This window comes from Acanthochromis polyacanthus, chromosome 1 (assembly GCF_021347895.1).
Source record: "Acanthochromis polyacanthus isolate Apoly-LR-REF ecotype Palm Island chromosome 1, KAUST_Apoly_ChrSc, whole genome shotgun sequence".
Lineage (NCBI taxonomy): Eukaryota > Metazoa > Chordata > Actinopteri > Pomacentridae > Acanthochromis > Acanthochromis polyacanthus.
This window is the reverse complement of record NC_067113.1, coordinates 62322849-62338076: the sequence shown is the minus strand read 5'-3', so window position 1 is coordinate 62338076 and position 15228 is coordinate 62322849. Positions and strand designations below refer to the sequence as shown.

Below are 15228 nucleotides of genomic sequence, written 5' to 3'. Positions count from 1 at the left end.
TGTGATAGAAAGTTTATGTGTTTTCCATTATTTTCTGACAATTTGATAAGCTAAAATTGTATTCCTAGTTCTTTTTGTTGTGCTGGTCATTTTCCTTTAGAGCTGGTTATGGTGAGAAAAGCATAAAGTCCGCACTATGAATGTGATGATAATAGAAATCTGGTAGTTGAAACTAATACTGTTGATGCTCAATATCAAATAAGAGAATCTAAATGAATGCATGATTAGAGCGCATACTTTATGGAACAGAATTCCCCTGGCAAAGTCTCTGTCTTCACATTTTTTTAAATCTACTGTACAAAGTTAAATAAATCCAAAAATGCTCAAAATTAACCTTTAACTCAATAGACATCAGTGTTGCAATTCATAAATGATGACAATGTAGAAAAAATCCAAGACTGAATTACAAAAAAGGATCTCAGCAGTTATATTGTGGTCAATATGATCCTTTAAATCAGGGGTGTCAAACTCATTTTAGTTCAGGGGCCACATTCAGCCCAATTTGGTCTGAAGTGGGCCGGACCAGTAAAATCACAGTATAATAGAGAAACAAAATTAGACAAACGACATGAAATGAAACAAAAAAGCAAAAAAAAAAAAAAAAATGTATAAAAAAATTAGGGATGGTTCGATCCGATCCGCTGGATCGATATCGAGTTCGATACAGGCCAAAATGACTGGATCGAGCATCGGAGTTTTTAATTAGAACTCGTTCGATCCGATCCATAAGCCCAATCTGTCTGATATATACTCAAGTTCAATTTGCGCGACATGCCGTAACACAGACGAGCTGTTGCCATGGTTGTCTAGTGCCCGTGTTTTCGTCACGTGAGCAGAGAGTGAACAGAAGCCTGCAGAGCTGTGGTCATGTCTGCCGTGTGGAATTACTATATGTGAATGGAGGAGAAAAGTAAAATAGCTGAGTGCAATGTTTGCAAAATGAGTGTCTCAAGGGGTGGCAGCAAAACCAGACATTTTAACACAACGAACTTAATAAAGCATCTGCAGAAGCATCATGGAGAGCAGTACGGAGACTTTTTACAGGCGAGTGCAAAAAAAAAAAAGTGAACCGCGGCAACCATCGTTGCAGGAAGCACTACAGAAGAGTACAAAACTCGCTCCAACGCCAAAATATAACAGAGAAAATTGTTGAGTTCATTTTGCTGGATGAGCAACCACCTTGTGTGGTGGAAAATGTGGATTGTTTTATCATTTTTTATCACAGGCATATGAAGAGTAGACACGGCACGCCCCTCTGAGCGGCCTGTGATCAGGAACGACGAGGAAGCCCCGCCTAGAGCCATTTGATTGACAGCTCAGTCCACCAAGTGAAAGCAAACTGATTTGCATTTTATTTCTTGGTGGTTATTTCATAATGGCCTGACACCATGAAATAGAAAAATGCAAATCAGTTTCGTCTGGGCGGGGCTTCCTTTTCAGGGGGGGAGTCGTACCCGCACACAGGCTTCTGTCCTGACGCCAGCTCCGACCACGGCTGAAGTGAAGCCGTGTCACCGTGGAACTTCGGCTGATTCTGCCATCAGACACTGAAAGGACGCTGCTAATTCGGTAAATTAATGTTTATTTTCTTATCAGTGGCAGAATCAGCCGAAGCTCAACGGTGACATGGCTTCACTTCAGCCGTGCTGGGAGCTGGGGTCAGGCAGGACTCCTGTGTTCAGAATCCCCGCCAAGAGCAAACTGATTTGCATTTTTCCTTTTCTTGGTGGACCTGAGGAAATATAAAGGGAAATAAATAAATAAATAAATAAATAAATGTGGAAATATAAAGAGAAATAAATAAATAAATAAATGTGGAAATATAAAGAGAAATAAATAATTAAATAAATAAATGTGGAAATATAAAGAGAAATAAATAAATAAATAAATAAAAGGAAAAAACAGAAAAGGTAAAAGCAAAGACAAAATTTTCCTTTTTATTTATTTATTTATTTATTTCTCTTTATATTTCCAGATTTATTAATTTATTTATTTATTTCTCTTTATATTTCCACATTTATTTATTTATTTATTTATTTATTTCTCTTTATATTTCCACATTTATTTATTTATTTATTTATATTTTGATTTGGCACTCCTATCGCTCCATACAAGAATGCAAGACGTGGTACCAATATATGTCTAGTGCTTTATACTATACTTAATTATACTAAACACTTGTACATAAACCATTTATTATTGTGATTTTATTGGACCAGTTAACAATAGAAAAGAATAGAAATTATTTATCCCACACCTAGGAGACTGCCCTCCTTGGCAGTCACGGCTGCTAAATTTCTTTGTGCACCTTCAACAAGTGTGGAGAGTGAGAGGCTCTTCAGCACAGCCTCCAACATTATTGATGACAAGAGGAGCAGACTGACAGCTGAGAAGGCTGAAATGTAAATTTTTCTAAAGAAAAATCTGCCCCACATGATGCAAGACAAGGCAGCTTAAGCATTTTCAGTTCAAGGTCAGGCAGCTAACACGTTTTATTTTCTGTAAATATTTTATTTAATGTTAGTATTGAAATAATGTTCATTCTACACTCGATTGCACTGTCTCTGTTTACCCTTGTTTTTCTGTTTTTGTAATGTGACTTTTCCGTTTATACACTTGGATTGTTTATTTTCATTTCCATATTTGCACAAAGTTACACCTTTATTTTATTTCAAACATTTGAATGGTGCAGCTGGATCTGCTGTGTTTACAGTGTTGTTGAAAACAATGTGAGCTCTAAGTTTTAATAAAGCCACAGCAGTTACACATAACTTTAGTTTAGGGCTGGCCCAAATACTGGTTTCTGGCCTCCGAATATTCGGGCCCTATTAAAGACGAATATCCGAATATTCGTTCGGCCCCGTAACGTCCGACGAGGGGGGGGCGCGGCGCGGCGGCTTGTGACATAGACGGCCCGAAAATTCGGATCCTTTTTCATTTTTAGAAAGTTCTGACCAAAATTTCCTGATGACATATTGAACCCAGTGTAAACCGACCTTCGTTGCCTTCATTTTGTCTTCAGCAGAGGTCTTCTTGTCTTGTGTTTATGCAACGAAGTGACGCGCGACATCAGAGTCGGCAGCCACCCGGCCATTCGGGTGGTGTTTACAAACACGAATGGAGGAGCTGAAATGAGCCAAAGAACACGGCGGGATGAGCCGAAGTGGGCCGAAGGCACAGGGAAGAGACGAGCTCTGAATATTTTCGTCTGGGGGGAGGAGGGAGTGATCACATAGACATATGTGTATATGTTTATGTGATCACATGATGAGATGAGCCGATAAGTGCGGATGTGGGCCGAAGGCGGAGGGAAGACAGTAACGCCGCATATTCTTTCCGCCTGGTAACATCCGACGGGGGGTGGGGGGTGGGGGGGTGGGGGGGGTGGGGGCGAATATTCGGATACCAAATTAATATCCGGATAGTGCCGTAGCGAACGAATATCCGGATATTCGGGATATTAGGGTCCAGCCCTACTTCAGTTGTTGTCACATATTTTCCTACTTTCTTTAGGGGACCAGAACAGTTGTTGTACAGTGAACATGGTGTTTTTAGATGTCAGTATCAAGCAAATTACATCCATGTATTAACAACTTTTAGAATGACAAAAAGAATCATATCGGATCGGTATCGGCCGATCCTCAAGGCTGCAATATCGATATCGGTATTGGATGTGAAAAAGTGGTATCGAGCCATCCCAAAAAAAAATCGCACAAATCACACAGACAAGGCAAAAATGGCAAAAAAGAAACAAAACTACAAAAACGTGAGACAAACTACAAATAAAGACAAAAACAAGACAAAATATTACAAAAATAAGGCACACAATGACAAAATTGACAAATAAAATGACAAAAAAATGAGACAAATGACACAAAACAAGAAAAAGAGGAAAAAATTTCAATAAAAACTTACAAAGCGACAAAAAAGTCAGCAAAAACTGGACAAAAAATTACAAAAATGGCACAAATGAGACAAAAACAAACGACAAAAATGACACAAAACAACAAATAAAGCAAAACAAAATGATAAAAACACAAACGAGACAAAAAAGAACCACAAAAACATGAGACAAACAACAAAAGTCAGACTAAAACAACGAGACAAAATATTACAAAAATGAGACACAAAGGAACAATGAGCAATCTAGTATTGTACTGATCAAAACAACCTGTCATGGTCTAGAAATTATTTTAAATTTATAGTTTTGCTAATTTACAATCTGCAGTTAATGTCTTCATTGTAATTTTTGCACTTTACAAAGTCGTCCCGCGGTCCACATTTGCCACGTGCCGCATGTTTGATACCCCTGCTTTAACTGATGCACACATCAACCACTGATCTATAATAGACCCTGGATTTTGTACTGGACTGCTGAAGCTGAGGTAACCGGAAATACTAAAGCTTTCCATGGGTGTATAATGTTTCTATCATCGAGTTTGCAGCTTCGGTAATTTTGGCAAAATACGTTTGCACATCTCAAGACGGCCCTCACATGTTTGACTGCACCCCGGAAAACAATCATGTTTTCAGCCTAATTAAATGCCTCTCTAGCTGTTACTGTAAAATCCACATGCACCACATTGCTAAATACAGAGAGGATGACAGGAGAAAAAGTAAGAAAACAGTTTTCGAAACTGGTTCTCTTTAATCACCAGTAGACTGTGATATGTATAGCTAGGCCTACATGTAACTTTATTGTATTTATTAATTTTGTTATTCAGTTGTATTTGCTTGTTTCTATTGGTGTGTGTTATTATCTTTTTATCATATTATATATATATATATATATATATATATATATATATATATATACACGTGTACATTTGTGTGTATTACATGTATATTGAATAATATAATAATCTGTTCCTGTAATAATGTGAAAAACAGTTTATTTCACTTAAATAATACTGTGAACATATTAAAACTTTAAGTTTATTGCATAACAAAAATAAAATATTATTTGAATTTTAAACAAATCTGTTATTCATTTTGCATAACCAGAAAACAGTTTCATTGTGCATATAGTACTGTACAGTACTGATTACTGTAACTAAAGCAAGTGTCTGTTTTTTTACAGTCTAAGTAGTTTAATTTTTTTGCCTAAAGTTGAAGACATCTCTACTTCTCCCCTCTATATTATAGACATAACTACAACAAGCTAAAGACGCGCAGAATTTATTTACAAGAAATAATAGTTGAGGCTGTTATTTAGCAGGCCTTCACATAAAACTATATGCTTAAGCCAAAGCCCGGGACTCTGCACTACTGCTTATTGGGGCCCCCAATATGGCGGCTAGCCCAGCCCCACTTACCTCAAAGTTTAGCTGCCTGCTTAGTCGGATGCAACATCCAGGGTCTATTATAGATCAGTGACATCAGCCCTGATACCCGTCAGTAGGACTGACTGAGAACATCCTTAACGTAACCACCACAAAGTTCATTTTCTGGCTTGGCAGTGGCCTTGTTGCATTCAGTGTCACACTTACACTTTGTGTGAGAAAGCCCTGCTGTATGTGTTGAAATTCTCAAGAACTCACTGGTTCTATTCACAACCGTTTGTGTCTCCTGCAGTGTTTCAGGGTGTCGTCTGCGCCATCACGTGTCCCAAAGGAGGAGAGAAGAGAGGCGGCCGAGCTTCAACCTCCAAAGCTCCCTCCAAAGAGGCGGAGTCTCTGCCGGCCAGACGCTCTGGACGCAACAGTAAAACCCAGGATGAGACTCCTGCAGCTGAACCACCATCTCCACCACAGTCCAGTGTGTCGGACTCTGACTCATCTGCCAGCCAATCCAACAAGCCGGGCAAGGCTTCTCAGGTGCCAGCCAAGAGGAAGGGTAAACGGGTAACAAACCGCAAAGCCAGTGGGAAACGGAAAGCCCCAGCAAGGAAAAAACGCTCTCCTGAAGTCATTAACAGCCCAGCAGCAAGTGAGGAGGAAGAGGAGGATGAAGGAAGTGGCAACAAGGAGAAGGAGGAAGAGGAGGATAAAATTGAACAGGAGCAGGACGTGAACAAGTCGGAACAGCAGCCGTCTGATGCTGAAGACGGCCTCAAAGAAGAGCAGGATGGTGCTGACTCTGCTGATGATCAAGGAACTGCAGGATCTTTGAACAACGTGGAGCAGGACAGTGATGAGACTCAGGAACAATCTAATGAACACAAACAAGAACAGAAAGCTGACGAAGGAGACAATGACCTCTCTTGTCCCTCAGACTCAGCTCCCAGCAGCCCTGCTTCAGGCTCTGAGGATGTTCAGAGCAGAAGAGAGGAGGACGAAGCAGCCAGCCCAGCGTCCTGTGTAGAAAAAGATTCAGAGAAAAGGCAGTCACCGTCCCCCTCTGACTCTCCCAACACTCCACTGGAAGACCCGATGTCTCCACAGCGTGAAGAGCAGGCCGAGCAGCACGACAACATGGAGATTTGTGCAGAGTCAGAAGAAACCAACTATGAAGACTCTCCAAAGGAGCTGAAGGCTGAATCATGTGAGAACTTGGGACAGCCTGGTTCCCCCGCTGCTGAAGAGTCACAAGAAAATGCAGCTGACCTGGAAGCAAAAGTTTCAGAGGACACGGACTCAAAAATACTCGACTCAAAAGAGCGTTCAGAGGTTGACAGCTGTGGGGAAGGAGCTAAGGATGACGAAGCATCCAAGGATGACACAAACGTCATCCCCATGGACTGCAGTTCACCCATGAGTGAGCATGGCAACGATCCCATTTTGGAACTTCCGAGTGAGAGTGCTTCCCCAGCTGCTGCAGAACCTCAGACTACTGCTTCTGAAAGTCAAGTCACCAAGGACGAGGACAGCAAGGACCGGCAGGAAAAAGAAAGGAGTCAAGAGAGGAAGAACGGCAAGCAGCGGCGCTCTCGTTTCCACTCCCCAACCTCCACCTGGTCACCCAAAAGGGACTCTAAGCGAGAATCATCCCGGCGTTCACGGTCTAGAGACCGTGATGGCAGCCCACCCTCGAGTCGCTCTTCACGAGCTCGCAGCAGAGAAAGAGACAGGGACCGAGATGGAGAGAGAGACTACTCTAGGAGGGACCGTAGTCGAGAGAGGAGGTGGCGACGATCAAGGAGTCGATCTAAATCCAGATCCCGGTCTCGGTCTAGATCTCGATCCAGAACTAGGTCCTACAGACGTGGGCCCAGCCCAGAACGACCTGCATCCAGAGAGGATTCCCCCCAGAGAAAGGAGCGTAGGGGTGGCTGGAGGTCTGGACCCAGCGCTGGTCCTGGTGGTGATGGACGGAGATATCACGGAGGCGCCGGCCGCTTTGAAAACGGCGTTCCTCCAGAAGGTTCTCCTGAGCACCAGGGCTGGTCGGACAATCCTGACTGGGTCACAGACAAGAGCCGGGGTGAAGCTGACGGCAGGAACCGCGACTTTACCTTCGGTGGTGGCTCACGCTGGGAAGACAACCGCAACAGTGGGGGCAACAGAGGCGAAGCACGGGGCAGGGGGGGCCGCGGGGGGTTTGAACGTGGTCGGGGCGCAGGCAGAGGTGGCGGCAACCGCAGCTTCTACAACCAACAGGAAGAATCTGCCGACAGCCGCTGGCAGCCCAGAAACAACTTCTCAGGTACAGGCAACAATTCAGGGAACGACGCGTACAGTCGCTTCAACGAAAACCGCGGTGGGGGTCGGAGGAAAGACCCCGAGCCGGGAGAGTCAATGCTCGACCGCTCAGGCTGGTCCTCGGCGTCCAGCTGGGCCGTCAGGAGGACGCTACCTGCCGACGTCCAGGACTATTACTCAAAGAGGGAGAGAGGAGGGCCGGGCAGCTGGAACCGACAAGAGGAGGAGCAGCAGCCGGCAGCAGCAGGTCAGTCCTCTTCAGTTTTCCTGTTTAACAGAGTAAACCTAACCCCTCTGAACAGTTATCACTTCTGGAGCTGTTGGAATAAGTGGAGGAAGAAAAGTCTGCCATGGATTAGCCAGCAGCCGTCATGGTGTTTGGTATCACTGCTCTGTTTGAGGCTCGGAGAGGAAGATAATTATAGTTGCAGTGTGAAAAGAAAACAAATCAAAAATTAGCCCGAGGCACATACACTTTATTAAACTGAGAGGGAAAAGTGATTCCTTTGAAGTGAATTTATTCCTGTGAAAGTCTCACAGTTGTTTAATTCCACAGCTTCTATTTTTAGTTTAAGTCTACTGGGTTGATTCTGCTGTTCATGTGCACTATTAACACCACCTCTTCAGTATCTTCTGCACATTTTCATTGTTTATCAGTTTAATATTTCTTTACTGTATAAATATTCAGTACTTTAAGAATATGTTCAGGCTCTGACAGAATGACAAATCTTTACAGCTTCTTAACTTTGTTCCTCAGATTCCTCGAAGAGTGACCCTCCTCCTCCAGCAGTCCCGGGTAATGCTCCGGTGCCCGTGATGAACATGATTCCTCCTCATCCTCCTCAGATGAATGTTCTTCACCATCACTACCCCATGCAGGGCCCAAGAGGAGCCCTGCCCGTCAGCTTGCAGCCCGCCGCGCCCTACGCCATGCCTCCTCAGGTCCCCATGCACCTTCACCCTGCCGTGCCACTGCTTCAGGTGCCCGCTGTTGGCGCTCAGGGCCTCCCTCCCCCTCCTCCACCACCTCCACCCATGCAGCAAGGCAGCCAGACAGCCGCCGCTCAGCCTGATGGCCACTCCACACAGGTATGGTGCACTCAGGCGTAGATGGGGGTGCTCCAGGTGTGTGATTGAATTAAGTTCCAGATGCTGTATGTGCATTCAAATCAAAATTGGCTAAAATGAAACAACTCAGACACACGAATACTTTCCTTAAGCAGTTCTCTCCCACAATCTTTATTGTCGATTTGCTTCGCCCCAGATGGCAAGTACCATGGTAGGTTATGGGAAACCTGCCTTGCTTCCTACACCAACCAAAGCAGGTGTTGCAGCAGTGACCCAGGGCCAGCCAGCACCCAGCCAGGTGCTGCCGTCCTCCACAACTCAGCCAGGCCAGTACAACAAGGCTCAGGCCGACAGCTCCAAAAAAGAAAAGGTAAACTCTCTCAAAACAAGGAAAAAAAAACTTATTTCAAGGAACTTTTCCCTTGAAATAAGTGAAAAACCTGCCAATAGAACAAGCGAAAAATGGCTTGGTAAAATTTCTTAACATAAGATATGACATTTAGAATATTAAGATCTTAAAATTAGCTGGGAAAACTTACTTTAAGCTTTGTTTTACCAGGATTGTCAGGCTTAAGTGTCTTACAATAAGCCAGATATGCTATCTTCCGCACTATAAGGCGCACTTAAAAGCCTTTACGTTTCTCAAAAATCGATGGTGCGCCTTTTAACCGCCTTTTAACCCCGTGCATCTTATGTGTGCACTGAGTTCCAAAATCTGACTGTCGGACCATTTCCCGCCGACATAGGGATGTAATACGTACACTACACACGCTGGCAGCGATAAACCTATTGGAGAACATTACGTAAAGCTACGTACAGTACTGACTATTGTCCGAGCTTTCGCGAAAGCCGGCATCATTGCTGAACACCCACCCGGCAATGAGTCTGACTCCGACAATGACGAGAGGGAACCCGGCATGTTTGATGTCGAAATTGCCCAGCTGGTCAATTCAGATACAGAAGATGAGGACTTTGATGGATTTGTTAAAAGATTGTTAAAAAAAATAATGTGAGTGTATTTTTAAATACATAGTAGAAAAAAGTTCAACCAGACTCACTGTTTTTCTTCCGTTTTCTTGTTTTAGCATGCGACCAATAGTACGGTGCGCCTTATCAAAAAGGCTTAAGTACAGAAATAAACCCCGTAATGGAGACTACGCCTTATGGTGCGGAAAATACGGTAGTTTTTCACTCCAAAATAGATTTTTGCTTTCATGTAACCTCTTAATTTGAGATATATTTGACTTATTTTGAATTTTCTTGTAAAATACAACTCAAAACATGATAATTTCAAGATTGCTTGACTTAAACAGATATTTAAGATGCACTGTTTTAAAACAAGTCCCTCCATATTGCTGAAATGTCACTTGAGTGAATTTATCTTGAATCAAGTGGGATGAGACATTTTGACTAAAAATAAGACAAAAATGCTTGATAAGATTTAGTTTTTGCAGTGTACAGCCACCTGTCTCCACTTTGTCTGTGTGTCCATCTCTGTCTTTCTTAAAAGAAGATATTTTTTTTAAATTTTCAGTTCTGCAGTTTTATGAGACTCTAGAGTAGCTTTGTTTGAAGAAGAGTTTATAAATATCTTATTTGTTTTATCATAGTCTTTTATTCATCCTGTTAGTGTGTATGCAACTGGCCAGTATAGCTCCTGCCTTCTTCCTTCACTTGTCAGCTGTACTGCCTGTACTTCATAGTGTACTGTTCCTGGAGGGGAATTTTCGTTTTGCAGAGTGGTAAAGGCTCGACTCACTCTACTCTGTCTCTGATTGGCTGACACTGACATGCTCACCTGAACCTTTCTCGGTCTTCACATCCTCATTCACCGATCAGTCAGGCAGCACGTTCCTCATGGATGTTAATCAATTTTCCTCAGCCACCCTGCAAAAAAAAAAAAATCCACCATTTGTAAGAGGCAGATGTCCATAAATCCACAATGAGCTGACGTCAGCTAGTCGTTAGAAGAAAACCGTTGGACAGTCAGTGTTCAGAGCCATCTGAAGCCCTTCCTCAGTGGGATTATTTTTACATACATGTACCTCATTATTTGAAACTTTGACCATGACACTGTAGCATTATACATAGAACAGTAAGAAAAAGTAAAATAGGTTCTCTTTAATCACTTTGATTTCCTGTTTGTGCTCCAGAAACAACAGATCCAAGAGAAAGCTATAAATGAAGTGAAGACAGCCATCAAACCATTTTACCAAAAGAAGGAAATCACAAAGGAGGAGTACAAGGAGATTGTCCGCAAGGCGGTAGAAAAGGTAAACACTCACTTTTACACCTGACTCTCACCCCTTCAGTTATGACTGCTGCACCTGCCAGGCTTTCTGTTTTCACACTACGCAGTTCACATTGGTTCTAGATTTAACATTGAGAAGGACACGGGGAAAACAGACGTAATTGTGTGCTAGCTACTGTGGTTGAAAATAGTAGTAGTATGAGTTTCTGTGCTGCAATAAGTGAATGAAGACTGCATGTTTCTGTGCTGAAGCCAACTGGAAAGCTTCTACCACAACCTCCATAGGAAGGAGACATTAGAGAACATCCATAAATTGTTCAGATGTTCAGAGAGTGAGTTGTTTAGCCTTCAGTTCATACAAAAGACAGCTTTCAACATGTATTGGTTTTGTGACCAGTCTTTTCCTTAGACTGCAGAGATTTAAATCAGTTTGAAACTTCATGTGAAGACGACACTTCTTCAGCGAGCAAGGTTAATTAATACCATGCTGTAACCGTAAACTGGGATGGGTGCTCGCTACCAAATCACATCTTAATGCACCCATCTTATTAAAGTTAGTAGCACCAGAACTACCAGTGGAAAACTTTGTATGAAGCCCTGATTTAGACTATTTCTAATAACTGTAATCTAGTAATTGCAACTAAAATAAAAAGCAGATAGCCACTGTTTATTTTAGTGTTTAGACCAGAAGTGTTAAACTCATTTTAGTTCAGGTTCCACATTCACCCCAATTTGATCTGAAGTGGACCGGACCAGTAAAATTACAACATAATAACCTATCAAAAATAACCACAACTCCAGATTTTCCTTTTGTTGTAGTGCAAATAAGTACAGCCTGAAAATGTTCACATTTAAGGAATTATCTTTCTGCAAAACATTATGTACAACCTGAAATTTCTGAAGCAAAATAAATTTAATTTCAACCACATTAAGCCTCGGTTTGTTGTTTACATATTATAACTAGCATTTGGAACTGAACGATCTAATATTTTACTTTATGATCAAAACGACTAAAAAGACAAAATACTACAAAAATGAGACCCAAAACGACAAAAGCGAGCAACAAAATCAGCGCTCGATTTAAGGCCGAGAGGTCCGGTCGCCCAAATGACATTTTTTGGGCCACCAACATACATCAATTTAGACATTTTTAGGAGCCAAAATCAACTTTTAGTGGCCAAAAAAATTAATCCGCTGGGCAAAGTGTGCTTTAAAACCCCCCACGGCCGTGAAAAGTCACCCACGAATGAGCAGCGCATTGTCCGGAGCTCCTAGCGGGCGACTGGGACGTTGACAGCCGGAACAGGTGCGGTTTGTGCCGAGCAGATGAGCGGCGAGGAGCGGCAGGTGTTAGCCGACCAGCTAGCAGGGGATAGCTAGCCAGCCGGAGAGTCCGAGCAGTCTGTGACCGGGGAGAGCAGCCGGCGGACCCGCCGAGTTAAAAATGACAGCTCTGGTGGCTTGGTGCTTTCCGTTCGCGGTGCTCAGGCTCAGTTGGTGCTGTCCTCCGGATGCCGCCACCACATTCCGGGCTGGTTCTGGATCCGACGGAGTCCGCAAGATGTTAACGATGTTAACATCAGCGACAATAAAGTGTTCAAATTTGAAATTAAATCAGCGGAAATCCGGGGATCCGTGGAAAATTGCCATCCCTGAAACTTGGATTTGGAGGTCAGTAGCAAAAATCAAAATATTTGGGCCCCTAACCAGCGTGTTTTTTGTCATTTTTGGTCGCCAAAATCAGTTTTTAGTCGCAAATGGTGACCTGGCGACCGTCTAAATCGAGCGGTGCAAAATAAAACAAATGACACAAAAAATTAGACAAAAGCGATAAAAAAAAATGGACGAATGACAAAAATGAGTCAAAATACTACCCAAACGACATGAACAAGACAAAAAATGACAAAAGCAAGAAACATGACAACCAAAATAGACAAAGATGACAAGGAAGACAATAAAACACAAGCCGACAAAAACAATGCACAAAATGACAAAAAAACCAAAGGCAAAACGACAAAAATAAGACAAAACACATGCAAAGCAAAAACATGAGACAAACTACAAGAATCAGACAAAAAAAAACAACAACCAAAAAAGACAAAATAACAAGCGAGAAACAAAATAACAACAAAAATAGACAAACATGACAAGGAAGACAATAAAACACAAAATGACAAAAAGAATGCACAGAATGACAAAAACAATGCACGGAATGACAATAAGACAAAAAAACACAAGCAAGATATGAGACAAACGACAAGTCAGACAAAAAAACAACTAAAAAGTGACAAAATGTTACAAAAATGAGACCCAAAATGACAAAAGCGAGAAACAATATGACAACAAAATAGACAAACATGACAAGGGAGACAATAAAACACAAACCAACAAAAGCAATGCACAAACCGATAAAGCAATGCACAAAATGACAAAAATAAGACAAAAAAACACAAGCAACACAAAAACATGAGACAAACGACAAAAGTCAGACAAAAAAACAACTAAAAACAGACAAAATGTTACAAAAATGAGACCCAAAAGAACAATGAACAATGTAGTATTTTACTTTGTGATCAAACAACTTGCCATGGTCTAGAAATTATTTTAAATTTATTGTTTTCCACATTTACAATTTACAGTTATCATCTTCTCTGTCATTTTTTGCACTTATCAAGTACGCTGTCCGGATTGGACCCTCTGGAGGGCCGGTTTGGCTTCATGTTTTACACCCCTGGTCTAGACTGATGCTGTTCTGTTTTTGTTTTGATTTTGTAGTTACCACAGTTTCCTAGCGGGCAGCTAATATTGCTTCTCTGTTTTGCCTTTCTTCTTGAGGTGTGTCACAGCAAGAGTGGTGAGGTGAACTCCAGTAAGGTGGCCAACCTGGTGAAGGCCTACGTGGACAAATACAAACACGCCCGCAAGAAATGACCCGCCGCCCTGCTGCTGGGCCAGCCTCGCCCTCACAGACCCATTCAGCTGCTCAAGTGCAATTTCTTCTAGCTGGAATTTGGCCTCCGAGCTGAAAGACGACGGAGTGCCGGCGTTTCTTTTTTGATATCTCTACCTTTTATTGAATGATGAAGATTTTTTTCTATAGATTTTCATATTTTGTTAGAAAACGATGACCCAATCAGAAATTGTAATGCAAGAGCCCTTTATTTTGCATAGATCATGTGACTTGGGAACTACTGTAAAGAGCGCCGGGTAGCGTAGGGGGGTGGGACGGCTGATGCAACCCATGGGGAACCACGCCAGCTCATGTAGTGGAGAGCTTCTCCCAGGGGTGCCGGCTGGTACGCTGAACTTCACTTGTATGGCATCCTGATCGGCTAGCTTATTAATTGAATAATGTCAATGTTCTTTTCAAATATTCTATAATATCTCAGATGAAAGTCTAGTTTAAAAACACAGTGCATTGCCTTTATTAAACTGTGGCCCAGTGACGGCCTGGCATCTGGTGAGTCATCCCACCTGTGGTCCAATGACCAATCAGCAGTGAGTGTATAATGTAAAGCGATGGTCCTGGGGGGTAGTGCAGGTGAAATTGACCCCGCCCCCTGCCTGAATGTGTAATAAATGTCAATGCGTGAACATGAACTGTGCAAAGTATCCAGAGAGTAGTGAAATAAATTAGCTGCTTCCTACTGTGCTCAGTGTGTTTGTCAGAGGACTTCCTCTCACTTTACGCTCCATATCAACCAACATGTTAAAGAGCTAATATTACACACATTTACAATCTTATTTTGGGTCTACAAGAATGTTTACAGGTGCAGAAGGCATATTAGTATTATGTTGTTCATTGTTACAGTTGATCCTCTCACATTCTGTCTGAAATGCTTTGTTTTAGTTCAGCCTCATTAAGGCCCTCCTCCCTACATGCCCCAGCTACTCTGATTGGTCAGTGGATGAAAGCAAGATAGGATTAGTTATATGTGGTAACCTTGAATCTCTGAGTAGAAAGGCAGAGATGCAACTCCTCTGATTGTGAGCTGAGCTACCTGCTAGCAGGTGGTATGCTAATTTGTTACATGACGCAAATCAGGAATGAAAGAAAAATCTGGACTTAAAATTAGGTGTTTGAGGCACGGAGGGAGCAGTGATTTCAAAGGAACAGATTAATTCCTTTGATTTGGACTTTTAACTTTTAGATGCACTATGAAGCTGGATTACACACTTGAAGCATAATATGAGCTCTGTCAGGACTTGTTAGGCTGCATTTACAGCTCTGAGCCACAAGGTGGCAGCTGTTTTCAGCTGTATGTAAATGCATCCAGTATCTATACACCACTTAATCCTCATTAGGGTGGTGGGGGGCTGGAGTCTATC

General features: G+C 42.3%; 1 protein-coding gene across 2 annotated transcripts in view; it reads left to right on the top strand.

The window, feature by feature from the left end:
* scaf11 (SR-related CTD-associated factor 11) overlaps positions 1-14551 on the top strand; it is a 36541-nt gene extending 21990 nt beyond the window's left edge. For both annotated transcript variants that reach the window (XM_022214520.2, XM_022214519.2), the window contains exons 11-15: positions 5575-7827; positions 8338-8669; positions 8845-9018; positions 10802-10921; positions 13735-14551. In XM_022214520.2, the coding sequence (XP_022070212.2) occupies positions 5575-7827; positions 8338-8669; positions 8845-9018; positions 10802-10921; positions 13735-13830 (2975 nt within the window). In that variant the 3' untranslated portion in view covers positions 13831-14551. The remainder of the gene's footprint in view (positions 1-5574; positions 7828-8337; positions 8670-8844; positions 9019-10801; positions 10922-13734) is intronic.
* The last annotated feature ends 677 nt before the right edge of the window (positions 14552-15228 follow it).